Source organism: Thermochaetoides thermophila (genome assembly GCF_000221225.1).
Source record: "Thermochaetoides thermophila DSM 1495 unplaced genomic scaffold scf7180000011814, whole genome shotgun sequence".
NCBI classification, from domain to species: Eukaryota; Fungi; Ascomycota; class Sordariomycetes; order Sordariales; family Chaetomiaceae; genus Thermochaetoides; species Thermochaetoides thermophila.
In genome coordinates, this window is record NW_006383030.1 from 556,242 (window position 1) to 584,205 (window position 27,964).

Consider the following 27,964-nt stretch of genomic DNA (forward strand, 5'->3'; position numbering starts at 1 on the left):
TAATGGAGAATCGAGGTCTTGGCATTTATTTTTTTTTTGCCTGAGGCATCAGAAACCATGGGACGAGGGTCCACCAACAGGACAGCGTTCACGGGTGGGTGTCGGGTGGAGGCAGCGGACAAATCACTGGCGGAATGTCCACGCGCTGTTTGATGAGGCTTCCAGGTTTGCGGGCTCCTTTCCCAGGTCTCGTCTCGTGGATTGTCGTCCGCCCCTCGCCCTCCCAGACCCGACCGCGCTGTCCGGGCTGGATCGATCTGCCAATCCTTCCGTCGTCCGCGCTGTCGTCGCCCCCGATCTCGACTGTTTCCTTGTGTCTCTACTTCGTTGCAGCAGACTGCGCTCGCTCGCTCGCTCGCTCCGCTCCGGAACGGAACGCAACGCTGAAGGCAGCTTGCGCGCTGTTGCCCTGTTTTTGTTTCGACGCTGTGTTTTTGGGTCGTGCGATTTGCTGGTCGCGTCAGGGAACCAAGCGCAACATCTGGGCGTCAGCTCTCACTCCATCCAGTCCCTCCCTCCCGCTGCCGTCGCTCCAGCCAGGTTATCCAGGCTGTCGCCGGCAACACTGTCAATAATACTCGACTTACCTTACCTACACCTACATACTTACCTGCCTGCCTAGGTACCCACGCATCGCCCAGAAGGTGTCTTGGTCGCGTCTCCAGCTCCCGAACCAAGTCGCAGCACTTCTTCCCGGCTAGCTCAACGCCGTGTCTTCGCTCTTTTCTCGTCTTCGTCGTCTTTCGTTTGACTCTCAACGCAAAATACAATAACAATAATACGCTTTCCTGCTTTCGCCTTAATAGTCGTCTTTTCTGGCTAACTACCACTGTTGTTCTCTTCACATCTCCTCGCCTATCGCCTACCGGTGGCCTTTCGTTCAGCTCACTACCGTTTCCTTTCTTTTTCTTCCAGCATCCCGCCGGCATTTTCCTCTTAGCGTCCAAGTTCCGAGTTTTGTTGGACGGCTGTTGCGAACACACCAGCCCACCAACCCACCAACCTACCGACCTACCCTCCCCGCCGATTACCTGCTCAGACATTGACAGACTGATTGATGTTGAAGCCTGCGTGGAAAAGCATCGCTGCCTTGTGCATTACCATCAACAGCAGTTCATTTACGTCCGCGCAGTGGTAAACGGCCCCCGCTGCGGTTAGTGTCCACGTCAGCCTGTCTCGCCTGCTTCGCACATGATGGCGACCCCATTTGTGTCCGATAAGCCGGACGCAGCATCGGCAAATGGCGACGGGTCCGATCCCTTTACGACAAGTACCCCGGGTCCGTCACACTTGCGCCACTCGGCCTTCGATACCGAACTCTTCGCTCTCGCTCCAGGCGCCTCTGTGGAACAGGTCAAGCGTGCCCTTGAGGCTCACTTGCGCGACACGGAGCGTCGCATGGAAGAGGCCGGGAAGCTGGGCACTGCTCTGGTTCAGCAGCAAAAGCAACTCACCGAAAAGCTTCGAGAGCTCGAGCAGCTGCAGTCCGAGGATGAGCTCACCCCACAGCTGCGCCAGCGGCTTGTCGAGATCGAGAAGGACTACAACGAGGTTGCCAGGGAGAGTGCTCGTGCCCTGCTTCCCAAGCAACGTGTGCCGAGCAATGAGTCTCAGGGCTCGCCCTTTTCGCCGGAGGGTAAAGTGAGCAGGGTAGGCGTTCCTCCCGCCATAGCCCTTTTTGAAATCAGAAAGCTGATGGCATCTCCAGCGCTCCGTGAGTCCCGCTAAGTTCGAGTCACTCGCCGCTCCATCCCCAACCAAGTTCATCTCGAATCGTAAAATCCGGAATCAGCATTCCAGCCGCATTCACGATATCGAATTCGCCGCCGAAATCAGTACCCACTTGATCGCCCAAGTCCGAGAGTTGCAAGCTACGCTCGCCGCAAGGGAGGAGGAGCTCAAGGAAGCCAAGGCGGAAAAGGCCAGGCTCGAGATCGAAGCCGAGGCCTTCCAACAGCGGCTGAAGAGTTTGGATGAGAGCGAGAGCCGGTACAAGGATGAGAATTGGAACCTCGAGACGCAGATCCACGATTTGCTTGCCGCACAGAAGGCGGCTGCTGAGCGCGAGAAGAAGCTCATCCAGTCCCTCAACCTCCTCCAGGCTGAGAAGAACGCCACCCAGCGGGAGTTGGAAGAGCTCAAGGACAACCTGGCTAAGCAAGATGAAAAGCACTCAGCTCAAATCAAGAATCTCGAGATCGAGCTCGGGACCAGTCGTCGTACTGCTGCCATGTTCGAGACGGAGCGCGCCTCCCTGCAGAAGAAGCTTGACGATCTCACGAGCCAGAACCAGGAGTTGGCCAGGGCGTTTGCTGCCCTTCAGCGAGACCGCGCGCAGGAGCGTGAAGCCAATCAGGGTGCCGGTGAAGAGGACTTGCATCCAGCTCCAGATCACAACACACCGGAGCATTCGCCCCCGCCCTCGCCGATGAAACCTACTCCCCGCCACTCGGCGCTCGAGTCGGAAACGCTCAAGACGTCCTTGGCTCACGCCCAACGCACCATCCAGACTCTCCGCACCAACATCCACCGCGAGAAGACCGAGAAGCTTGAGCTCAAACGCATGCTTCAGGAGGCCCGAGATGAGATCGAGAAATTGAGGAACGACCCCAACCCGCACCAGCCCCCGAAGAAGGCTCGCAAGTTCGAACCGCGCGAGCTCAAGAAATCTTCGTTTAGGCTGAACCAGCTTGGTGTCGCGCGATCGAGCAGGACCGAAGTCGTCGAGGATGACGATTGGGAAGACCAATCGGAATCCCCTTCTCCTCACACGCTTTCCCGTCGTGGCTCTTTTTTCCGCTTTGGGACGCCGACCGCTCCCCGAAAGGTAAGGCTTGATCAATTCGATACGGCGCCCGAAACGAGCGACGCAGCGTTCGAGACTGCCCATGAACGAGCAACTGAAACGGAAGACTTCCAGACCGGTGCCGAGGAGCTCTCCGACGACAACGATGCCACCGAGACAGAAGCTGGCCAAGCTAGGGGTGCTGATTCCATCAAGCGACCTCCTCCTCTCCCGCCGCACGAGTCGAGCAACCATTACTCTTTCCGCAGCACGGTGTCAACGTCAAGCGAGGACGATGAGGATGAGTACCCGTCTAGCCCTGAGCTGAAAACCCCAACGACTGGACCAAGGATGCGGATGCGCTCAAGCCGTACCTCTTTGACGCGTGCCCGACAATTCAGCGAAGACTCGAACCAGAGCTTTTCGGCCAGCCCTCCAGCCCACGGCTCTTCCGTCACCCCCGGCGGCCAGAGCTTGTTTGCTGAATTAAACAGCGTCGACAACAGCGACGAAGATTCATGCGGAGGTGCTGCTACTCCCAGCAGGAGGAGCATCCGGTCCTCCGTGCCCGCCACTCCCCGAAGCGTTGGCCACGGTCGTGTTTCTCCAACGCCCGAAGTGCCTACTCTTCCCAGGGTTATCATGGTGGACAGTTCTACCATGACTGATCCGGTTGATATTCGACCAGTATCCGCAGACGCGCAGGCACTTAGAGAGTCGGACGACAGCGAGGCACTAATCTCATCGCCGCCAAGCATTGTCTGCCCTGACTCTGACCGTCCGATCTCCAGAGCTTCAGTTGCTGGTTCTCGTCCCGTTGGGGCTCCAACAACGTGGCTGGGTGATGATTTAAAAGCTGGCGACCCTGAGCGTCCCCATTCCTCCGCCTCCTACAGCGATGCCAGCGCCCAGCACGACTGGCACTTCCCATCTTCGTCGTTGTCCTCATCCCTGGTTGGTGCTGTTCCTCCACCAGCCCTGAGTATTTCCTCGATACAGACCGAGTGTATCGAGCCCCAGCCGGAACACGAGGTTGCACCGAGCCCTCTACTGCTCGCCGTCTCCTCCATTATGTCGGCGGAAATCGTACCTGTGATGGAGCAAGAGGAGCGTCCAGTCCTCTCCATTATACCTACGATTTTCGAGCAAGTCGAGCCGGCGGCCGAACCAGAGCCTGTGGTGCCCAAGCCACCAACCCTCAGCATCCCCGCCCTCGTTACCCAAGACATTTGTCCTATTGCTCCATCTCCTCCTGCTTTGTCCTTCTCGGAGGTACACACTGAGCAAATCGAACCTGATGCTGAGCCTGACTCAACCACCGACTCAGCTATTGCTCTCTCGATATCTAGTATCCGATCCGAGCAGGTCGAGCCGGTTCTTGAACCTGAGCCGGTGTCTGTTTCACCCGTATCCCTGTCCTTGTCGGCTATTTGCTTCGAGCACGTCGAGCCGATTGAGTCTCTTGCGGCCCACTCCGAACCACCCTTGGAGCACCAGGTTCAAGTTGCTTCTGCATCTGTTCCTTTGACGTTTTCTCCCCTCATTTCGGAGCTTGTCGAGCCTCAAGAAGATGTCCCAACGTCCCCTATCAAGCTGTCGCTCTCAGCCGTTAAGACGGAAGATGTCGAGCCTCAGATGGAGACTCCAGCGACTCCGGTCAGATTGTCTTTCTCAACTATCCAAGCAGAGGAGGTTGAACCCACTCAAGAACCAGAGGCGGCTGTGCCTTCATTAGCGTTCGCTTCTATTCACTCAGTGGACGTCTCTCCTCGTGAAACTCCCGCTCCTCAGCTTGGCGTATCGCCCATCCAGACTTGGAGCGTTGAGCCCATTGAAGAGCCGGGCGTCTCCCCACCCGTGCTGACGATCTCGGCCATCGAAGCCCAGGAAATTCAGCCTGCGCAGTTGGAGGAGTCTGGACACACTCCTGAACTAACATTCTCCGAGATTCAGATACTTCACACCGAACCCAGGAGTCCTAAGCGGAACGCGTTCATCATCCCCCGTGATACCGAAGGCGATACAGTCCTTCCGCAGCCAGTGCCTTGGTCCCCAGAGCCTGAATCTATGGCTCGCCAGATTCGAAGCATTCCGACTGCGGATCAGGGAGCACAGACAACGCTCACGTCCGAGGCTATCGATCAGTTGCTCAGGGCCAAGATGCCACCCTCTGAGGCAGCTGAATTCGAGGGAGCCAATTCCGTCGGCATGCAGAATACCCCGTCCACTGTGAAAGTCCACCGACCACCTCAAGGAGTCATCGAAACACCCCTTGCCTACAAGGGCAAACAGCCTGATTACAATTACCTTACTGAAGTGCTCGAGCCCCAATTCACACGGCGTCCTGGAAGTTCAGCTAGTAGAACTACCTCTTTTGATGACGTGCCGCCACTCCCGTCAAATCACAGAGAAGTCATCGAAGCAGTACGAAGCGGTTCGTCGCATGGCGGTCAAGGCACCATTGGAAGTATGGGCCCTCCTCCGTATCCCGCATCCCTCAAACCACAGAGTCAGCCACTCCGGCCTCGGACTCCAACCAACTCCAGACGGCCGGTTTCCCCAGTTTTATATGCTTCTGTCTCTGGTCGCGGAACTCCTACTCCTCGTCCTGCTCCCAAATATGGAGCAGCAGATGTGCACTCCCTGTCGAAGGCCACAACTCGCAGCCGCAAATCCTCCATTTCGTCTTTCACCTCTGAAGTTGATACGCGGTTTAACATGCACCACGATGCTGGTTTCGAGAGCCTAGGATCCGGTACTGATCCTCGAATGATCCAGGCAATTACACAAACCATGATTGGCGAGTATCTATGGAAGTACACACGTAAGAAGACTGGACGCGGAGAGATGTCGGAGAACAGACATCGGAGGTACTTCTGGGTTCATCCATACACCCGCACGCTGTATTGGAGCACTCGGGACCCTTCGACCGCCGGGCGTTCTGAGCTGAGGGCCAAAAGCGTCCAGATTGAGGCTGTCCGTGTCGTCAATGATGACAATCCGTTCCCTCCCGGTCTCCATCAGAAGAGCCTGATCATCGTGTCCCCTGGCCGGAGCATCAAGTTCACTTGCACGACGGGACAACGGCACGAAACTTGGTTCAACGCTTTGTCATATCTGTTGCTCCGAACGGCAAACGAGGGCCAGTCGGACGCGGAGGAGATTGCCGGCAATATTACGAGAGAGGACGTCGACGAGTTCAATCCAGCTTATCCAAGACGATATCCGCGTGCAGTTCCATCGGTCTCATCGTATAGCTCGCGAACTGTTCGTGAGCCACCGAATGCGGATATATCGCTGAGCGTCCCTACTTTGACTCAGTCACGTCCCAAGGCGCCGGCTCCCGGGCGGTCGTCATTTGCCACGTTGGGCCGCATCAGTGGGTATTGGAAGGACAGCAAGCTTTCTGGAACATTTGGCAGCATCAGGAGCCGAAGTGTTCCCGGGCGGGACCCCGTCCACGGTATCTTTGATGCTCCGGAAGCACACGACAGTGCCGAGGATGTCAGGCAAATGATTGAACGACAGGACCGGGAGGCCGACCGTATCGAAAATGTACGGGCTTGCTGTGATGGTAAGTGTCTATCAAGTGTCAGCAGTACGCTGGACTTCACTAAGGCTAACAAACAAATAGGAAAACATGACGTCGGCACACTAAGCAACAGTGCAAAGAAAGGTCGCAACTCTGTCGCCGGCTTCCGCACTCCTACTCCTGGCCCTTCTGCCACCCCAACGCCTGCTGGGACCATCAGATCCTGAGTGTGACTCAACCAAGCAGAGAATGATGTTCGATTTCCGATTTCCTTAGCATCTTAATTGGCAATGGATGCCACTGTGTCCTTGGCTGCTACGAAGCCCCTTTTTTGTATTGAGTTTCCAGTTTGTGATGGTTATAGTGGACCATACTCACGCCTTTCTCTTTCCCGCTTTTTTTATGATGTCGATGATTGTCTGTCTACCTTCCAAAATACCATTCTCACCTTTTGCTTTCTCCCAAAACCCCCCTACAACGAAGTTACAGAATTTGCACAGCTCTAATAAACATGAGACCACCATCAGGAATTGCGTGCCGGAGGCACGCCTAACGATGTCTCATACAGGATTTAACCTTCACCCAGCTCCGTTCGTTCACTTGTCTGTTTACTATGGGTCATTTACTCTTTTTCTCTCCCTTCTGGGTGGTACGTTCTCTTGGGGTTATTAGTGATGATGGCGGCGTTGTGGAAAGCATCATGCAGAGAGTCTTGTTTAACTTCCAACGAGCAGATGCTCTTTGAAGTAGTGCGGAGGGCTCGCACTCAGTCTGGAATGATACCAGGCTCAGCTGTGGACGAAGGCCAGGTGTCGTTGTTCAAGAATGCGATGTCGTTTGGTGGTGCATGTTTGTAAATATCTACCATCATAGGTGCCGTACAACAAGGGCAGCATCTTGTGACCTGGGTGGCACAGTGTCTTCGCAGCAGGTATTATGAAACCCACAGAACCCAGATTGTGATTGTCCTGGTAAGCACATAAAACAACTATCACAGCATATAACTATCACCAAGTAGCTGGAGACATACATTGTGTCGAATTTGATCTGAACAAGTGTTGTGACGATTGATCCCGATGGAGGGACTCAAAGAAGACAATGATCATCGCAAACCCCCCAGAGCCAGAAACCAAGTACTCTCCAACTTTCGTAGCTTGACCGTCCTATATCCCCAAACAAACACAATGGTAGAAGTATGCGTTGACCCCAGACTTGTGGCACTGTGCACGCATATGAGTTCTGAGGGCCCTAGCTTCATCCCTCGACCCCAGCCACTGATTGCGCCGTACAAACATAGAGCATATAGCCTTGACAGAAGTTAGCATGTACCGATCGAAGAAAACATCGCAGCAGTTGTGATCGGTCAGCTTCGATATCTCCAAGTGCTGCTTCAGCACAGAGAAGCCCGATCTTCTCGTTAGGATCTTCATGCTAGTCCCCAAAGGGGACTTTAATGTCCTTCAAAGTCGGATAAACAAACCAAGCCTGTTTCATTCCTTTCCTTTTACATATCGTCTTCGACGACCCGGAAGCCACGCCCCGTCTTTTCTCTGGCCCCGAAGAAAAGCTGGATCGCTTGAGCAACAGGGCTCTCTGGAAGGTTGCCGCCAGTATCACTCCTCCACTTGCACGAGCTCTCTTAATACTCGATTCGGCCACCAGGCTTCAAACAGTGATAGGCCGCGCGGTAAAACGGTTCCAGACGCGGGTGCAACCGGTCAAAAAACGAACATGAACGAAACCAAAAGTGTTATCCAGCCATGTCCAATTTTGATTGGCGTCGTCAATCTTAAACTCGACATTTTGGGGAACCCATGAAGGCTGAATCGGAGTAATATCGGTGTACAGACGATTACCCAAAACGACCAGACTCATGTAACGGCTCTAACGGAGTTAATGATGAGTCCCAAAGAGAACCAAAGCTATTTGAGCCAGTTTCATGTGCTCATTGTGTTTGTCGTCGTTGGGGAATCAAGATTCAGCACCACCCAAGTCGCGGTGATAGGTTCTGCCAAAAAGTTTGCGGTACTCCCAGAGGCTCTCAGCCAGAGATGTGGTACTGCTCCCACCACTGCTCGTGCTCTACACCGACTTATCATCGTCGTCGATAGCCTTCCGCACAGACACTTAGGTTAGAGTTGGGTCAACAGGAGAATCGAGGGCAAACTCGACGAGGACATACAGATTGCTAATGAGAACCTGGGAGAATTTTTGTCAATTGTTCTGACTCGGCCAACTTGAACTCGAAACAGTCGTTGGATTATCTGACAAGCTGCGATCGGGCAAGGGAAAAGGTTAATTTCTGTGTCTGATCACCTGGTGAAGCAACAGAACGGAGATGAGGTAGAATACGAAGTTCATGACTATCTAACTATTTATCTTGGTGATGAGTTGGGCGGATGGCATCCGGTTGTCCCGCCAAGCATGTACCTATGTACCCAAACAAAACTGTTAATCTCGGTCTAAGCCATCCTTGTATGTACTTACCTTAGGTAGGAAAGGCAAGTGAAGTAACAGAAGAACTAACTTATATTCTGCACAATGCACGTGCCCTTTGCCTACCACGACTGGATTCTCAGCTGGACTGGGTTTCGGAGTCACGCTGTTGTCAGTCACTATCAGCTAAAGGTATATTTATTGAAAGACAAGTACATTAGGTAGCTATAATACAATGATGAAAATATAGAAATGCAGTAAATGTACATTGTCACGGCCAATAGAATGTATCAAGCGGAAAAAGAAACAAGGGGTTCTGACGAAGAGTTGTCAGAGCTTAAGCGTCAGCAGTAAAAGATCGTCATAGCTGAGAAGCTCTGACGGAAGATTGAAAGGTTTTCGGTAGAAGAGACACGGAAGGATTCTGAGTATATAAGGTAGATAGGTTCCTCGCAGCAGGAGGGGAAGAAAAGAACCACTCAGTCAGCAATACAAACAGTTGCCTAAACCAACTGCTGACCGCAGTATTTCTGAATATGTGTGACACAACCTGTCTCTCAGATCCATAAGCCTTGAACCAAGCTCGAACCCATCTCACGAATGTGATGAATCCACAACCTCCTGAGATAGGTTTGAATGTAGTGGCCAGGTTGTGGAACCCTGAGGGACTGGGGTCCTCACACAGTAGTGTATGGGGATCACTGCGGTCACTAGTTGTTGGTTGACAACTGTTTCTATTGCTGACTTAAGGAGCCCTCATTATGGCTCCGGGGGATGGTCGATCCTATAAACATGTCTATAATCGAATTCGTTGGGGTGCCTGTGTCATAGTGTTGAAGTCATTGCCAAGCATCTTCATCACCGTCATCACCCAGTGACGTCGGTGATAATGATTCCATCTTTCTGATTGGTCACTGTTCTAGGCCCGTTCTTACCTGTCTATTGGCCGTTTCCTTCGTTATGCCAAGTGGGCTCCATACCGTACCGCTGCGGGGCAGCTGCTGATCCACACTTCCACTTCTAACCGTAACATACAACCTGGTCACTACTTTCAACCCCAATTTAGGAGGTTGTGGAATCGTCACACTATACGATAGGTTATACATAGCTATTAATCATATAAGACTTATGCCCAGTTGCATAGATACACTTTGTCACGACAAACAGGGGATCAATAATGACGCGGCTCGCTCAGGTCCGAACGGCCAATAGGAAACGGGATCAAGCGTCACTGACAACAGGTCACCAGAGCCGAGATTCACTGATAAAGAAAGACCTTTGGTAGAAACAAGGACAGTTCATGAGTAGATAAGGGAGATAGATTGCTTGTGGGAGAAGGGGACGAAAATCTCCCTAGTCGGCCATGCAAACAGTTGTACGAAACCAACTGGTGACCACAGCTACCCTGAATCTGTGTGGGAACTCCTGTCTCTCAGATCCAAAGCCTTGATCCGAACCCGAACCCATCTCAGGAAGGCTAGGTGGATCGTCATGCTTGCTACACATGCAAGATGTGCCGAGACTTATTATATTAGCTCCTTGGCAGGAATGATTACCTAGAGTGTCTAAGAATGCTGTAAAAATCTCGCTAAGAAGCTAACAAAATAACCCTGGCACCCCGTGCATGAACGACCCTAGCGGCTGATTAGCTCCGTGTACTGTACGTACTTTTGCACCTTGAAATCCAAACACCGAACAACCCGCCAGCCACGTCTGCTTTTGGAGTTGAATACAAACCGTTTCAGAGTATCTTTAGGCAATACAACACACCTGACAAACCATCAAGCGATGCAGCATGCTCAATATGGCTTCGCCCAACAATCCGAGTAGGGCCCAGCGGTCCAAGGCCCTCCACGTTGCAGCAGAGTTGCAGGACTTCTCAAACCAGGATTTTACCATTATCGGCCTCAGCGAACCCATATTTTCTGCCTTATCGTCTCATCATTCCAGTTCCAAAGGCGTTAACAGCGCAACTCCGCGAACCTCAGACATCTCCAACGTCTCGGATTCGCCTACCCCGAGCTCTTTGGAAGCCGACTTATCTCATTACAAAGAGCTCTTCTCTAAGCTACGCTTTTCCTACGTCGAACAGGTCACCAAAGAAAAGTTCATCCGTGCCATTGTAGGCGATCCGCCCTTGATTGTCAGTTCTCAGGAGAACGCCACCTTGGAGGAAATTAATGCATCTGCAAAATCAATGCTGCAGGAGCTCAAGACCGAAGTCAGCTCAATCCTCTTGTCTCTCGAGGAACGCAGTCAAGATCTTGCAACACGATATGAGCGGGTAAAGGCTGAAACAGCGCTTCTAGTCGAGCTGTTAGATAAAATCCCAGCGCTGGAAAACAGGATCGCAGAGTTGCAACCGATTCGCAGAAGTCAAGGTGATAATGACCACTCCGGAAATCCAGACATGAATCTCCCCCTTGGGAAAACATTGGCTCTTGTGGATAACAAACGTCGGGAGCTGGGACGGTTGGATCGGCAACTGGAGCTTCTTGGACCGCAAGTGCTGAGGAAGAGCATGGAGCAAGAACGGCTGCAGAGTGATGTTCTTGGGTTGGAGAATCGGAAATCAAATAGCATCTATGCAGCCAAAGAGGCAAAGAAGAACAAGGAAGATGTTCGCGGTGGGGATGACCTCGAGTCCAATGGCAGGTGGCACCAAGCATCGGTAGCTGTCCTGAGCCAACTTTTAACCTTAGAGGAGTGAATCCAACATCGAACGTAGGACTCATTTACCTAGGTATATATGTCTATCTGTAGCAACATCATGAAGAAAAGCCGTTGGCAATGAAGTTTGCAAAATGACGACAGTAATGTAGTGCATGATTAGAATATTGACCTTGAATCACTCCATCTCTCCCTTTCCAAAATCCAAGTAACACTTCATAATAGCTGGAACAATTTTAGTGATAGATTAACTAGGTATGGACCTATGTGCATGTAGTATCTGGTACAGATCCGTAACCCATAGCATAGGTGATGCGGTGGCAGGCTGGACGAGCAAACTGAAAGACATGTGGAAACGAGCGAACTGTATTAGCTGAAAAGAAGGCCAGAAATGCGGTCTTGTTGCGCCTAGAAGTGCGGGCCAGCGGCCGCCCCTCAACAGCGCGGTAGGAGCCAATGGGGAAGCCGCTGGGCATAAGGAAGCGACAAATAAGAGGACCCTGAGTGGGTTAGGAAGGTGGACCAATCAGAACATGTAGCGCAGTTATCGCAGTTATGCGGTGGAGAACTGCGATAACTGCGAGAAACCATCACCCGCGGGTCAAGGATGGTCAACAGCAACAAGGCAGAAATACCAACAGCTTAAGTACAAATATGTATATAGCATCGAATATCCCCGAGAGCTACGATGAGGATTCCTCAGTTAGCAATCAAGCCGTTGAATACCAACAACTGGTGATCACAGTAAGCAATTTATTCTACTGTGTGAGGACCCTAGTCTCTCATATTCTACAGCCTGACCACTACGTTCCTTTCAAACCCATCTCAGGAGGTTGTGGAATCGTCACGTATAGCACCATACCACAGTAAGGTATTGAGGGATCCGCAAGACATCTTCCTATAATGGGACATGGCTTACAGAAAAGTATCGCACTAATAAATAAACTAGAGGAGAATTGTACAAGATATGCTGTGGTTTGTTTTGATAGCTCCTTGGCAAGATTCCTCACCCAATAGCGCCTGAGAACGCTGTGAACCTCCCCAAGGAGCTGACAAAGCAAGGCCGGAGCCCTTGTACTCCCTAGGTGGGGCAGTGGAGTCGAGAAAGTCGGTTTCGTGTGCTTTCCTAAATATACGGGCATCAGTGCACGACGTCCTCTCGCGGCACAACCAAAATTAGACAGCTGCATATTCTGTTATGCAGCTGTGTGCTGTTGGACACTGACAACTGGAGCTTAAGAAATTCCAACATTTGAGATTGAAATCTGTTTATTGGCGTTTTGCATACACTCTGCGAAGGTGGAAACCTTCATCACATGTTACGTGAATAGTGTGGCTACAAAGTTATGCTTATTGGTGCACGTCTCTCTCACCATGGACTGATGGCAGAAAACTGCGACCTGGTCAGTTGCCAAGTGGTCTTCCGGAAGCATCCCGGAGAGAAAGCTAAGTATAAGCTTTCAGTGTGAACCGGATCGATCATTCAAGGAGAGGCTACGAAGCAGCCGCCACCCCACTTCTCTGGGTAGATATAGTGAAGTATCCAGCATGATTTAGAGCACCTCCTCTTCAGCAGACCGCAGCTTGTCTTGCCAGCGGCTCGCTTCCCAGTAGTTTCATCTTGCTCTCAAGCTTGATCTTACTACATGGCAGATTCTCAAACCCCCAATCCAGAAGCATCTTCGGCTTCTGGTCTGCTCCCAGCTTCCCACTGGCTTCAAGTATGTTGTATCTTCCATTTAGCAAGCCATTCAAAGTAGACTTCTTTTATGTACATGCGTGCTAAACAGCAAAATTGATTTAGGTTCACGAAGCCGACAAAGCCAAAGATGATGAAAGTGATACTTCTTCTTTGTACAGTGAAGCCAACTCAAGCACTGCTTCTGTGGCAAGCAGTATCCTTCGATTCCGAACCCTTCATGGACGCACCTACCACTCAGAGATTGGTATAGCACAATCATGGACTCCAAATGACAGCAGACACACAGAATATATGGATTACCAGTAAGTGTTCTTAAAGACAGATAGCGGTGTTTCCCCTATTAACGCACGAACTAGCCATGCTGTTGTTGACATGATGTTGGGTGGTAAACTCCATTTGACACCCCTTGATTTTAACAAAGTAAAAAAGGTTCTCGATGTTGGAACAGGCACAGGTGCCTGGGCCATGTAAGTCGCATCCTTGTTGTCTATTGTTTGCTTGTATATTGACTGGAATACACAGTGACTTTGCGGACGCCCACCCCGATGTCGAAGTCATCGGCACTGATATTACGCCCATCCAGCCCACATTTGTCCCTCCCAACCTGAGATTTGAGATCGACGATGCAAATCTTGATTGGACTTTCCGCGATAACACATTCGACTACATTCACATCCGGTTCCTCGTTGGCTGTATCGCCGATTGGTACAAACTTTTCCGCGAGGCTTTTCGTACCCTCAAACCCGGTGGCTGGTTAGAAACCCATGAACCAACCCTCCGGTGGGTAGGGGATCGTCCAATCGATCCTAAAAGTGCAACTGGCCAGTTCCACCAAATTTTCTGGGAGGCAGGGAAGAAGTTTGGACGTACATTCCGTGTTTTCGAAGAAGAAATCCAGAAGAAGGCAATGGAGGCAGCAGGGTTCGTCAACATCATGGTCACAGATATTCGATGCCCAATCGGTTCCTGGCCCGAAGATCCAGAAAAGAAGGAACTGGGCACTGTCACTCAGGTTGCATTCCTAGGAGACTTGGACGGTACGTGCCACATTTCTCATTTCGCATGCATATCATGCTGATCATCTCTCTAGGATATCTTCTCTACCTCTGTAGTGAAGTGTTGGGTTGGACTGCCGAGGAAACACATGTGTATTGTGCTCGTGTTCGTCGGGAACTCTTGGAACCAGGACTGAATCCCTGTTTCATCCGACGAATTGTGTCTGGTAGGAAGCCAGAAGCAGCATGAAATGTTTTGGACTTACTCCTTGGTCCATTATACAGCCTGCGGTCTCTTTACAGCCATGTACTTTGGCTCTTTGATGGTCTGTTAGGTTTGCGGCATTGGGCCTTGGACATGTTTGTTAGGGTCTTTACTCTTTGGATCCAAAGACCCTATGGTTTCATCACTTTCTGATCACTAAAGTGTGTATGCTGTTTACATCTGCATTTTGGGATGCGGTGGCTGTTAAAACAGAAGAGGTATGCCTCAAGATAAGACATCACTCTTTAGCGAACTCGGAAATGCTTACCATCCTCACCAACATTAAGTACCTTGTCTGTTCCCTGTCATGACAACAGAGATATCAGACAACAAAAACAGGGGCAACACAAAGGGCTGATATGGTGCACAGACATGTGAGCTGGAATAGCCAAGAGGAATGCATAGATGAATTTCACCGGAGAAGAGCAGTGAAACAGTCAAGTGGAAGAAGCCTGGGTATAAGTAGGATAGATAGATTCCTCAATAGTCACCTGATTGAAGAATTCCCAAGTCGGTGATACAGTTGCGCATACCCAGCTGGTGACCACAGTGCCCCTGAAGCTGTGTGGAAACTGTTGTCTCCGACATTCATAAGCTTTGAATCAAGCCCAAACCCATCACAGGAAGGCCAGGTGGATGACCACATTTCCTGACTTCACCTTTCAAGCCTTAAAGCACTTAATTGTTCTTATATAATACGCAAGGTCTATACAATTAACGAAGTTTAACAACTATAACCCTTTAAAGGGCATTCCTTATAAGCCAGTAGTGAGTTAGATATTCCGTATTAGTGTAAGATGTCTACTACGTAGTTGCCCTTGTCACGGCCAACAAGGGCTCTATCTGGAAAAGTGGGTCCCGTGCAGCCAATTGATCGGAGTAAAAACGAGCGGTGACCCATCAAACCCAGATATCTACCCCCAACAACCAAGTATTGAGGTGTTCCTCATTGCCAAGAGGCATTGATCTTCAACACCTAAGGATGTTGACCCTCAACAGTCTGTGCACTTGAGCAGGAAGGAACAAGCCACAAGGGTGTATGAGGTGTATATGGATTTCAGGTAAAGCCATCTGGCCGAAGAAGCTCTCCAGTCAGCATTGAAAACAGTTGTTTGTTTGACTGTTGATCACAGTGATCATTCTGACTGTGTGAGAACTCCTGTCTCTCAGGTCTAGCGGCCTGGCGCCTCTCGAACCCATCTCAGGAGGCCTGTCTGGATCGTCATAGTTGTAAAGTAAGCGAAGGACTTAGGTATTAAAAGGGTAATAATCTATATACTTAGCAATCTTACTCTAGCTACACAGATTCAAGAGCGCTGTGGTCATCAGTTGGGTATGCAAAACTGTTTACAATGCTGACTGGACAGTTCTTCACAAGTGATCATTAAGGAATCTATCCACCTCGTATACCCAGGATTCTCCTTGTTTCTTTCTACCAAAGGCTTTTCAGTCCTTGGTCACTGACTCTTGGTAACGGCCTTGCGTCAAAAGCCCGAGTAGGCCGCCTTTTATTGGTCCCTTTGTGCCTGATGCTCCCTATTGGTCGTGACAAGGTTAGCTGTTCGAAGCAAGTATATAGGAATCCCTATCGGTACCTTGCCCACTCAAAACTGACTCATCTTCCTATCGTATTCGCCGCTATATAAATATGTAGGTTGAAGCGACATGCACGAGCCTAGCACATAACAGGTTGTTAGGCAGATAGTGTAGACCCTAGTCGGTACCTGTGACGATTCCACAACCTCCTGAGATGGGTTTGAAGGTAGTGGGCCAGGTATGAAATCTGAGACAGGAGTTTTCATAGAACAAGAGCACTGTAGTCGCCAGTTGTAAATGCGCAACTGTTTTTAATTGCTGACTGAAGAGTTCCTCGCCAAATGGTCATTAGGGATTCTATCTGCTCTATACTCAGAATCCTTTCATTGTCAAGTGTGTCACTACTTGGCTGCCGATCTCTGCTAAGATTCCTTCCTCCCACCGTTTTGGTGTTCTTGGCTGCCAAGCCTTGATGAACCATTGCCCTGCGTTTCATTCATCCTTTGTATTCAGCTGCGCACCGTGTATCGCACTGCACGTGATCGAATGCTCTATATCATGTAAGCAAATCAATTTTCTCCCGTAGCCTTCCGGGCCACTAACCACAGAAGCTGCCAAGTGCGTCTTAGAAAGCCCAGCGAGTGTTGTAAGTCTAGGGAAATCCGCCAACGCTGTGACCTAAATTCTCAAGACACCACAGCCAGAAAACCCAGCAAGGGGGTTTAGGGTCCGACTTCAGTTGCTTGGCATTATAATGGCTAGAGTGAAATAGTTGTAAGACCTTCAGTCCAGCTCGGCAACCTCAGATTGCTTTCCTTTGGCTTGTCAACGGCGCAGAGTGTATCAAGGTATTGCGTACCGTGCATCACCGACTTTTGCCATGGTTACTGCCAAGTGTTTTGCTGGTTTCCATTGCTGTTGCGGTCTGGCTGGGTACCGCCCAGCCCCACTTAGGGAGTCTCGCCTGGGCATAGATTGCCCAGGTCTCTTGTCACGGTTCACGGGTACTCAGCTCTGGTGTCAGCGGCAGACAGGGAGCGTTAAGAAGGGAAGCACAAAGATTACCGTAATGTGGCCCGGTATGGGCAACCACACTTGAGCCTATTGGAGCGAGCACTTGGTGAAAGATTGAATTATTCCGAGCGTTGTACATAGACTACAGGTACCTTACCGTACTTGATACCATCAAGTGCCTTGGTACTCGTGGGTCCAAGCACTCCTCAAGTGCCTTATCTGTGGATAGCGATTGTTCCAGCCATTGACCAAGGAAACGTTCACTTGGCCCTGCCACACTGTCTGTAACAGGAAATCTGGGTGCAATCCATGCCGGCATGTTGCGATGAGGTGCACCGCAGACCCAGATTTAAACGTCCAATGTTTAAGTCGCTTGGCAGATGCATGGTACGGAGGGGTGTGTCCCATGACTTGGATCGCCTGCTACGTTAGATCCCTTGTTTATCTTGGCCCCATCTTGGCAGATGAGATGGTTCTGTCAAGCCCCAGGATAAAGTTGGATCCAAAACATCCGACCAACCCCACGTGGTGCGAGACAAGAAGCAGTTGGAGGATATCTATCCCTGTAGTATCCCTGACACGTGCCTTGACTGTTCCTTGTTTCTCCCTTCTCAGCAGGAGTGAAGGCCTGGAACGCAATCTGGGCATCCATCTCAGCTTCCTCCGCATATAAGGGAGGAGGATTGAGGTTCACCAACATACCTGTCTACCTACCTACGTAGGTATTCATCTTCCTGGCACCTACTTTGACTTCGGTCGGCGTGTATCTTCGGCGAATGCCTCCCGTCCCATGCGCACCTTAGCCTGAGCTGCACCTTGCTGCTTCTCTACCCGCTTTGGACCCTTCGATTCCTCGTTTACCTCTGGGATTGAGCTGAGACCTGTTATACTTGGTTTGCTTGCATATCTCGACTTTGCGCGCCTTCATCCTAAAGCCCTAGGTACCTAACAATTTTCTCTAACTCTTACTCGACCGTGACTTATTGTTACGCCCCAGTGTTCTCTGCATCAAGCATCAGTCCATTCTCGCCCAATGACTTCAAGGATGAGCAATCCCGTTGCGAAGGGCAAACGGAGTTGGTCATCTTTTTGGGGCAAAAAGCCCGACAATGAAGAAACCAGTCCTCGAAAATGGACTATGGGTATCTTGGAGGACAAAGAGACAATCGAGGTTCCTGGTAAAGAAGCCTTAAAAGTATGATTCGGGTGCCGCAATAGCTAACTGGTAACGTAGGTTCGGTACTCTTACTAGCAGCCGATTATAATCAGCCCTTGGGTCTGCGCAACACACCAGCAAGAACATCTCACTCCTCCATTCCCACAGGAATACCACATCAACTGCCAGAAGACACAATTGAACCACCCAAAAAGAGAACACCCGATGGAAAGATTATTCTTGATCCTCAGCCAGAGGACTCGGCCAATGATCCGCTCAACTGGCCTGCGTGGAGGCGAGACTTGGCATTAGTCTCATTGGGCTTGTTCTGCATGGTTGGCGGTGGTACAACTCCGATCCTTGCGGCTGGCTTCACTGATGTTGCCCAAGAGTATGGTGTTGATGTTGAGAGCGTCTCCCTAACGACAGGTCTTTATATGCTTGGTATGGGCCTTGGATCCGTCATCTTTTCGCCTACAGCCATCTTGTGGGGAAAACGTCCGGTCTACCTGTTTGGCGCTGTTGTATTCATGGCAACATCAGTATGGTGTGCAGCATCACCAAATTTTGCATCTTTGATAGTGGCCAGAATTCTTCAAGGTGTGGCTGTCAGCCCAGTGGAATGTCTTCCATCAGCCACTATCGCAGAAATTTTTTTCCTCCATGAACGGGCCTTCCGAATTGGCATTTACACCCTTCTGCTACTTGGAGGAAAGAATCTCATTCCTCTTGTCAGCGCTGTCATTATCCAACGCATGGGCTGGCGTTGGGTATTTTGGTTAGTGAAAGAACTCATTGTATGCCAAATCCTAGCGGACATTGCTAACCATGAATTGCACGTTTAGGATTGTTACTATCGTCGTGGGTTTCTGCAGTCTATTGCTCTTCCTCTTTGTCCCGGAGACCTTTTGGGACAGGGCTCCGGTCCCTCGAAAGTCTCGAAAAAGGTCAAGACCTGGGCTTCCACATCGACTGTCATCGAGGCACAATGTTCCACAGGTCGTAACTCCTGCGGTTGAGCCGGTGCCGTCAACGGTTGCTGAAGGCATCGCACAGACATCCGACTCTGCTTCTCGGCCCCACCGCGTCGGATTTGCTGCTGACATCGAGGAGCATGTGATACCCAAGGTTGAGAGTTCGACTGACACAACCCTCGTGGAAAAAGCAGATGAAACTCGCCATTCACCATGTTCTCAGAACCATGAAAACGAGCAGTTGGTTGATCCTACCCAACAATCAAATCAACCTTCTAGATTGCGACCACATGCCCCTCGTTCTTATCCTTCTTACGGATCGCAAGTCAATGAACCTTCAGCGGCTGCCGCACATCATGCCCACGCAAGCTTGACACGAGACACAGATAGCGAATCCCAGTCCCTTCGGAGCGCTGGACCATTACCATACACAGCCGCCCTCCGTGAACAACCACCTCGCTCCTTCATCCAATCCCTTAAGCCCTTCAACGGACGTTTGAATAAAGACAAGTGGCATAAGGTTGTGGTTCGGCCACTAATCTTGTTTACATACCCCGCTGTTCTCTGGTCGGCAGTGGTCTATTCTTGTTCTGTGGGCTGGCTCATTGTCATTTCAGAGTCTGTTGCCATTATTTACCGAGAAGACATTTACCATTTCAATGCTCTTCAGACTGGTCTTGTGTATATCAGCCCCTTTGTTGGCGGCGTCCTCGGATCAGCTGTTGCTGGGAGGGTCTCTGATATGATCGTCAAGGCAATGGCACGCCGGAACGGCGGGTTGTATGAGCCCGAGTTCAGACTAGTCATGGCCATTCCCATCGCCCTGACAACTGTTATTGGTTTGATGGGCTTTGGTTGGTCCGCACAGGCCCATAACCACTGGATGGTCCCGACCGCTTTCTTCGGGATCGTCTCTTTTGGATGCACACTTGGATCCACGACAAGCATTACATTTTGCGTCGACAGTTACAGGCAGTATGCCGGCGAAGCACTGGTGACATTGAACTTCAGCAAGAATGTATTTCACGGGCTTGTATTCAGCTTATTTGTTACCGACTGGCTGTCCGATGATGGTCCCAAGACGGTATTTATTTGGATTGGCATCATTCAACTTATTCTCCTTTTTTTCACCATCCCCATGTACATTCTTGGAAAGCGCGCTCGCATGTGGACAGTGCGCAAGAACTTCATGGAGAGGTTCTAAGATTGGGGCCCCAAGGTACTTAGTCACGGGACAAAACCAAGTAACAATAAGCTGACACAGCACACGCTTGTAGGCTCCTGCAGCACCTAGGTTCAGTTTTGGGGAGTAGGGGAAGAAGTTAAGAGACCTTGTTGGCCTTTGTTTGGTTGGTAATTGCCAAAATCCTTGCTTACCTACAATATCACTACTGAACATGACTAATTACACAACAAAATGTCTATATTCGCCAACTTCGGAAGCTCAAGTGTTCAGTTTCAAGTTAGTAGTTTGGGAGCAATAGGCTTGCGATCGCGGTACACACAGAACGTGGCACCTTGAGCGCTCCCATGCCCAGGATGCATCGGTTTCCTCCCCTCCCCCGACCTCTTCAAATGGATTACGTGGTGCTATGGTGCTAGGAAAAGACGGAAGTTACGTAAAATACATGGCGAAGTCTCTTTTATTAGGTCAATGAAAAACAGCCGTGGTTCGTCTTGAGGCTGTTTGAGAAGTTCATTCGTTGACATTCATACCTCGGCCCCTGGAGAGGTAGGTACCTAACCCCACGGTGGCCGCCAATATTAGCCCCTCAACCCCGCAACCCCTCTTGATCTTTTGCCCCACAACGTATGGAGAACGGAAGGCCTTTGCAAACAAGTTACTCATTTAACGAGACTTTCTACAAAGCAAAGCACAGCATTGCAAGCAAAATGTCGGCTCGCATACCACCTCTTATTCAGCCTTATCTCTCACTTCCACCGGAATCATCACTTGTCTTGCTGACTTCAGTTCTTGGTGCTAGTGCGAATTGGCTCGTTCTTCGCTATTTGCAGGAGCTCCTTAAACCAGCATCAGCCTTGCAAAACAACCATGAACATGTGTCAATTTTCCTCGTTAGTTTTCTCCGAGACTTTTCGTTTTGGAAAGACGGCTCCTCCCGCTTAGGCCTTGACCTCGAAGCAGCTGCGCAACGAGGACTGTTTAAGTATTTGGATGGGCTTCAAGTCCTTGTTTGTTCCAATGAGGACAGACGATACAACCCTATTGTCCCAGAGACAACTTCAGGATGGAGACAGCCACTGCAAAGTCAATCTCTTGTGGCGATCGCAAACAGGATTAAGGAAGGTTTGATGCATTTGAAGAGAGCTCCCCTAACAGGGTTCGATAAAGGCCACAGTCTTGAGCCTAAGAAGGTCGTACTAGTCCTAGATGGGCTGGATTTGTTACTAGCTACTCTCGAAAGCCCAAAGCAGGATGGCGAGGAGACCCTGATAGCTTTCAGAGACATGCTAATAGATATGAGAGAGGTGAGTTCAACGGGGTCAGGTACCAGCTAACAGTTGAATCTCGCTGATCATCGTGGCTTTAAGCATACACATGCTATGATCATTACCCTGGAGACTGATGACCCACTGATCAAAGAGCAGCAGTCGGTATTAGAACAACGGCATGCTTGGTTCGCCATCGGTCTTGCTCATGACGCCGATATGCTGCTTAGTCTTCGACTCCTCGATACTGGAGTCGCCAAGGACGTTAGTGGCGTGATCAGGATAACCTGCCCAGGGGATGGTATTGATCACAAGGATGAGGAGTTCTTGTATCATGTGGGGGGTGATGGTGGTGTTAGAGTATTCGAAAGAGGACAGCAGTAGGCGAAATGTCCCAAGCTATTATTTACTCGCTCTCCCAATCTTGGGGCTGTAGGGAGGCCGCATCTAGCTTTGTCCCAGCTTCCCGGTCATGTCCTGTCGGCTCCTTTGCAGGAGAATATCACAGCTTATCAATAAACTGATAAGGCCCCAACCATGATTGCCACTCATGCCTTTTGCTCGATGTGTATGTGTACACCGCTGACCTTTTCCACGAAATCTCATGCCATTTTGCTGGAGCCATGCAGGGAGAACAGGCCGGTTCGTAAAAGTGTCCACTTCCTGTAAACCGCCCGCCGAAAAATACCCATACCATCATCCGTACCCCCAACCGCAAAGAGAACTTTTACGATGAAGTAGAAACCGCAGGACCCCGGGCGCCCTTGGGAACACCAGTCCGGAAACCATTCTTGAACCGCCGCGGGACGGTGCTGAGGTAACGCATCCGACCAGTGCCCGTAACCTTTCTGCGCTTCGCCTTCTCGGACCAGTTGTCTATTTTGCCCCCGTGTCAGTAGTGTTTTGCTTGTAGAATGTACTGCTTGGTATCGTAAAATGTCAGGGTTTCTGCAACATACACTTGCGGGTCTTAGCAGCAGGGTAGCCGCACGAAGCGCAGACCTTCTTCTGGTTATGGAGAGACCGGCGGCTAGTTGGGAAATTTTGTCAACTTGAGGTTCGGTGAAGGTGCCTTGCTCGACTCTTTTCTGATGCAACGACACGAGGGCTGTCCCATATGGGCTTTCGAAAAACTCACCCGCAGCGTCGGCAGAGACCGTGGGTCTTGTTGTGGCTGATGCTGTTATTAGCAACAAATCCAAAAGCGAGAACAGACTGTACCGACTCACCGCTTGCCAAAGCTCGAGGTGCCCTTCGCTATGGATATGTGTTAGTCTATATCAGCCGCACCAGTATATTTCAAGCGTCGCAAGTCGTCCAAAATCATGTCAATTCCTCGAGAAGGACAGTGACTCTTGGGTAATCCGTAAAAAGCAAGTCGCTGGGAAAGGTCGACACTCCCGACCTCGACTTAAGGGGCGGACTCACTCATTTTGGCGGTATCTCTATCGGAAAGGGATCCGTAAGTAAGTCATCATCAACTATCAAAACCTATTGATAGCAAAGCTTACCTGCGTCGTAGTCGACCGAAGGGAGCGTATTGATGTGGTGTAGGTTCTCTCGGTTCTCACGTCCCGAAATTTTCGGAGTGTGCGTCAAGGCGTTCCCTTAGGGCTCCAAAAATGCCAGCCACTTTCTTAGAGCATCAGCCTCAATGTGGCTGTGCAAGCAAGGCTAATGGCCAACGATTAAAACCGCACACTCCCTAACGGCTACCAGCAGATGGTTTGTTTTTTTGTTCAGCTCCACACAGGCAAATTCCAGCCCTCGCGACCATAGGTAAAAATGTGAATTTGACAGACTCCCATCGGCGCAAAATGTCTACGTGGAGCTACATGTTTAACAACACCCTTGCAGTTTTTCAAACCCTCAAACTTACAGTGAAATCAACTGAAAGATGAGAAGGACTGTGGTTATGCATTTAAAAGATAAAACTAGAAAATTGAAATCAATATAAAAGTTTTAGTGATCAAAAGAATTGCAAACGCACATACAATGTCTGCCTGCCTACGGGATATAGAGGTACTTAACATAATTCCAGGTTTTTATTCTGGGAAATTGTAATTTACACCAAAAATACTGCAACCGTTTTGTAACAGGTTAGTGCTTTTAGGTAACCCAGGGCCCGATCTGACGTCTTCAAGAACACAATGTTCATGGCTTAATCGCTTAATGGCGTTTCAGCTGGAACATGATAACATGGTCATGTGAATCACCCTTTGATGGATCAGGTAGTACCTAAGATCAGGCCGATGGAGGCCCAGCTGCTTGTGATAGCAGCTGAGCGCCGAGTGCTTTCTGGCTTCGAACTCTTCATTTCGGAGTGTATAATGCAGCCTGCTAAGTTCAAGTACAGATATCTAGATACCATTTTTGGTTAGGTAAAGCACCAAGATTGGAACTTGAAACCTGAGTCAATGATTGTACAATGTGAACATTTGGTGTAGAGCTGCCATTGAGGATACGTATTGTTTGAAAGTACACCCAAAGCTACCATCTACCTACCGGCAGGTACATACATACCCGACATTCCATCCCTTACGAAAGAAGCTCATTTGCAGTCGAACCCTAATCGGGGTGCAATTTAAGACGTGTGGGATAGTACTCTTGCTACATGCTCAAGAGCACTTAAGGCTGTTTGTAGAAACAAAACTGAGTTTGCCTTCCCCTTTTTGGCTTGGCAATCATTCCATCTGGGACTGACGCAACGAGACAATTAAAGAGAGTTAATCCTTCCCTATGTTCTCTATCTTAAACCAGTACTACCTTTGGACTCGTGATTTGTTTTGTCCTTACACCATTCCTCCTTGTCTTCACAGAACGAGTTGTTCCTGACAGCTCACGGTGAGCCATCAGTGATTTTGAGCTTGTTGAATTCCGCTAAGGTTCTCTCATAGTTTTCCTTGGCGGCCTGCGCATCTGCCAACTTCTTCTTCTCCGCAGTCAGCACCACATCGCTCACCTTCTCGAACCCTTCGCGACTCATCAGCTCCTGCTGTTTCGCGATAGTGATGTTAGTCTTCTGGAGTTTTGTGTGGATCTTCTTGATTTCAGCATCGATATCCTTGATCTGTGTGCTGACTTGAAGCAAGACGGCAATGTCTGCAGACACCACGTAGACTGCACAGCCACGGGGCAATGCAGTTTCGTCTACATCGGGGCCCAGGACGGTAACCTCCGAGATTCCCTTTCCGGACAATGTTTTGATAGCTTGGAGCTGAGCGCTGACCTTTTCAAAGCCAGCTGCTGTTGACACCTTAATGAAAGCCCGACCATCAACTCGGATGCTGTAGTCAGCAGCCAGCGAACGGATTCCAGCAGCACACTTGAGTCCAAGTTCATAATCCTCTGCATCAGACGCAAACTCCAGTTCATCCTCTGGCTCAGGATACGGTGCCAACATAATAGATGGAGGTGCATCCTCAGCCTTGCGTGGCAAGCGTTGCCATAATTCCTCGGTGATGAAGGGCATGAATGGATGCAAGAGCCGCAAAGCAACATCAAGTGTCCGATAAAGAGTTTGTTGCACACTTTGCTGCTGCTCAGGAGTCCCGTCACTCAGGATGCCCTTGCTGTTTTCAATGAAGACATCACACAGTTCGTCATAGAAAAACTGGTAGGCCAACTTCGTGCTGGTGGAAAATTGCCGGGCTTCAAGAGCTTCGTTGATTCCCCTGACCGCACAATTCATGCGGAACAAAATCCAGCGCTCTGGCACTGACAAAACCGAAGTGTCAAGTTTGGAGACGGGCACGAAATTCTCTGGCAACTTGCTGAGGACGTACTTGCTGGCTTGCCAGATCTTGTTGCAGAATCGACGATACGCGTGCATAACTTTAATATCGAAGTTGATGTCGCCGCCGCCAGTGGTATATGAAAGCAGTGTGAACCTAAGAGCGTCTGCTCCACACTCTGGAATTCCTCCAGGGAAGGCCGTTTTTTGGTATTTGGTGGCGCGTTCAATTTCGTCTTCCTTGAGGTTACCAGTCAGAAGCTTGGCATGGAGGGCCTCCAGCTCAATCCCACTAATGATGTCCAATGGGTCGATGACATTGCCGAGAGATTTGCTCATCTTTCTGCCCTCAGAGTCTCGGATGAGGCTGTGGCAGTAGACCTCCGTGAAAGGAACTTGGCCGGTAAGCTTGAGACTCAACATGATCATGCGGCTGACCCAGAAGAAAAGAATATCCCAACCCGTTTCCAGCATGCTAGTTGGGAAAAAGTTCTTGAAATCGCTGCTGTCAGTATTTGGCCAGCCGAGAATGGCCATTGGCCACAAACCGGAGCTAAACCAGGTATCCAAGCAATCAGGATCCTGTTCCAAGTGGAACTTCCTCCCAGCGTACTTTGCCTGCGCCTTGGCTTGGGCTTCTTCTGCAGTCCTGCCCACGACCCACTCAGACTTATCTGTCTCGCGGGGGTCTTCTCCTTCGAAGATGACGCGGTAGGCTGGAATACGATGACCCCACCTAAGAGATAATGTCAGCGATAGGAATAAGTGATGATATCCGGTAACCTTACCAAAGTTGTCGAGAAATGCACCAATCGTTGATGTTGGACAGCCATCTGTCATAAGATTTCCTGGCGCTCTCGGGGGATATTTTAATCCTGCCTTCTTCAACGACTTTGAGCGCTGCATCTGCCATTTCCTTCATGCGGACCCACCACTGGGGTGTCATATATGGCTCGATGACATCCTTGGTCTTCTCGCACAAAGGAATGGTCATTGCATGTGGCTCCTTTTTGACAAACAGACCGAGCTTGGTGAGCTCCTCGACAACTGTATACCGTGCGTCAAACCTCTTTTGTCCTTGGAACATTGGGCCCGCATTCTCATTGAGTGTGCCATCCTCATTCAAGATATTGATGAATTCGAGATTGTGTCGCTCGCCTAGCTTGTAGTCGTTGAAGTCATGGGCGGGTGTGAGCTTCACAGCACCAGTACCAAACGCAGGGTCAACATAACTATCTTCAACAATGGGCAGCAGGCTGAAAAGTTGTTAGTACCTTGTGCATGGTGTTGTTGGAGAGTAGACTGACCGGTTGGTAAACGGGTGACGTGCGAACTTGCCGACCAGGTGGGCATAACGAGGATCTCCAGGACTGACAGCGATACCAGTGTCGCCCAGCATAGTCTCAGGACGCGTTGTTGCAACCTCAATGGTGAGGTCCGTACCATCAATGGGGTACTTGAAGTACGTCAGAACACCGAACTCGATCTTGCGGTCATACCCTGGCACAGAGAGCATTGTCCGACCGCCAATCTCTTTGTTTTCCACCTCCAAGGAGCTGAGTGCAGTCTGCAGGTGAGTGCACCAGTTCACCAAACGGTTAGACCTGTAGATATAGCCCTCGTCATGCAGGCGGCAAAAGGTTTCCATGGTTGCAGCAGTTAATTTCTCGTCCATGGTGAAGGCTTCACGGCTCCAATCCATGGATCCTCCCATGAGTCTCTGGGCGTTGTTTATCCGTTGGTGGTATTCGCCCTTCCACTCCCAAACAAGTTTCGTAAATTCCTCACGACCGATCTCGAGACGTGTTTTCTTCTGCTTCTTCCAAAGCATTTTCTCGACAACAGACTGAGTTGAGATACCAGCATGGTCGCAACCAGGGATCCATAATGCTGAATAGCCTCTTTGTGCTGATTAGCAGGCAGTGCCAAAGCAGGAAGCATAAGATATCAGGAAAAAAAAGGAAGAATCACATACTTCATACGATACCAGCGAATCAATGTATCCTGGAGGGAATTGGCCAGGGCATGACCGCAGTGAAGCGCACCAGTCACATTAGGGGGTGGCAGAGGGATAACAAATTTCTTGCCTTCCTCCACAGGCATGCGAGGCTGGAAAAAGCCGCTTTTCTCCCACCAGGAGTACCAGGCGGACTCGACAGCGCTGGGATTGTACGCCTGGAAGTAAGGGTGATCAAAGGGCTGGATAATCTTTTTCTCACCCGGCGGCGTTTCATCCTTGTAGGGTGGAAGAGAGGGCGTCTGAGCTTTGGCAGCTTTCGGAGCCTGCTGCTGCTGCTGCTGTTGTTGTTGCTTGAGCTTCGCTTGCTTGGCCGCGAACTTGGCAGCCTTATCGGCTTTGGCCTTCTCCTTTTGTTCTGATCCAAGTATTAGGGAGCTTGAAGACTGTATAGTGGTGGAATCGAAGCAGATTTCTTACCGTTCTTCTTGGCTGCGGAAACGCCCGTGGTGGGCGCTGCCGCAGGGACAGGAGCAGGCACGTCGGAAGCCATCGTTGGATGTTGAATGGTGTAAAGTCGAGGCGACGGCAGGTTGAGGGCCAAGGGAAAGTTGCGCAGCGATTCCCGTCTCAGACTTGCCAGTCGCCGCAATGGACTCAGCATCCAGGAGTGTCAGAGGGGTGAACAGTTCAAGGAGGGGCAGGAAGCTGAGAGTCCTTTAAGAGACCGTGTCCCGGCATGTAACAATTTCAGTCAA

The 27,964-nt window shown here is 50.3% G+C and overlaps 7 protein-coding genes across 7 annotated transcripts; 5 read left to right on the forward strand and 2 right to left on the reverse strand.

The window, feature by feature from the left end:
- Positions 1-1,194: 1,194 nt before the first annotated feature.
- CTHT_0011800 (uncharacterized protein) lies at positions 1,195-6,544 on the forward strand (the record flags this gene model as incomplete). The annotated part of the gene is made up of 3 exons (XM_006691635.1): positions 1,195-1,650; positions 1,709-6,359; positions 6,420-6,544. 3 exons carry the CDS (start codon positions 1,195-1,197, stop codon positions 6,542-6,544), a joined length of 5,232 nt encoding a protein of 1,743 aa, XP_006691698.1.
- A 4,013-nt stretch (positions 6,545-10,557) lies between these two features.
- CTHT_0011810 (uncharacterized protein) lies at positions 10,558-11,463 on the forward strand (the record flags this gene model as incomplete). Its single annotated transcript, XM_006691636.1, has 1 exon — positions 10,558-11,463. One exon carries the CDS (start codon positions 10,558-10,560, stop codon positions 11,461-11,463), a length of 906 nt encoding a protein of 301 aa, XP_006691699.1.
- Positions 11,464-13,416: 1,953 nt separating this feature from the next.
- On the forward strand, positions 13,417-14,455 carry CTHT_0011820 (uncharacterized protein; the record flags this gene model as incomplete). The annotated part of the gene is made up of 4 exons (XM_006691637.1): positions 13,417-13,427; positions 13,482-13,592; positions 13,648-14,162; positions 14,406-14,455. The coding sequence occupies 4 exons, from the start codon at positions 13,417-13,419 to the stop codon at positions 14,453-14,455; spliced, it is 687 nt and encodes a 228-aa protein (XP_006691700.1).
- A 3,611-nt stretch (positions 14,456-18,066) lies between these two features.
- Positions 18,067-20,269, forward strand: CTHT_0011830 (uncharacterized protein; the record flags this gene model as incomplete). Its single annotated transcript, XM_006691638.1, has 4 exons — positions 18,067-18,106; positions 18,170-18,638; positions 18,937-18,952; positions 19,091-20,269. The coding sequence occupies 4 exons, from the start codon at positions 18,067-18,069 to the stop codon at positions 20,267-20,269; spliced, it is 1,704 nt and encodes a 567-aa protein (XP_006691701.1).
- Positions 20,270-21,378: 1,109 nt separating this feature from the next.
- Positions 21,379-21,900, forward strand: CTHT_0011840 (uncharacterized protein; the record flags this gene model as incomplete). The annotated part of the gene is made up of 2 exons (XM_006691639.1): positions 21,379-21,555; positions 21,619-21,900. The coding sequence occupies 2 exons, from the start codon at positions 21,379-21,381 to the stop codon at positions 21,898-21,900; spliced, it is 459 nt and encodes a 152-aa protein (XP_006691702.1).
- Positions 21,901-22,243: 343 nt separating this feature from the next.
- On the reverse strand, positions 22,244-22,948 carry CTHT_0011850 (60S ribosomal protein eL37; the record flags this gene model as incomplete). The annotated part of the gene is made up of 5 exons (XM_006691640.1): positions 22,244-22,392; positions 22,476-22,546; positions 22,655-22,690; positions 22,746-22,773; positions 22,945-22,948. 5 exons carry the CDS (start codon positions 22,946-22,948, stop codon positions 22,244-22,246), a joined length of 288 nt encoding a protein of 95 aa, XP_006691703.1.
- A 1,407-nt stretch (positions 22,949-24,355) lies between these two features.
- On the reverse strand, positions 24,356-27,759 carry CTHT_0011860 (valyl-tRNA synthetase-like protein; the record flags this gene model as incomplete). Its single annotated transcript, XM_006691641.1, has 5 exons — positions 24,356-25,985; positions 26,038-26,505; positions 26,557-27,095; positions 27,221-27,624; positions 27,687-27,759. The coding sequence occupies 5 exons, from the start codon at positions 27,757-27,759 to the stop codon at positions 24,356-24,358; spliced, it is 3,114 nt and encodes a 1,037-aa protein (XP_006691704.1).
- Positions 27,760-27,964: the final 205 nt, after the last annotated feature.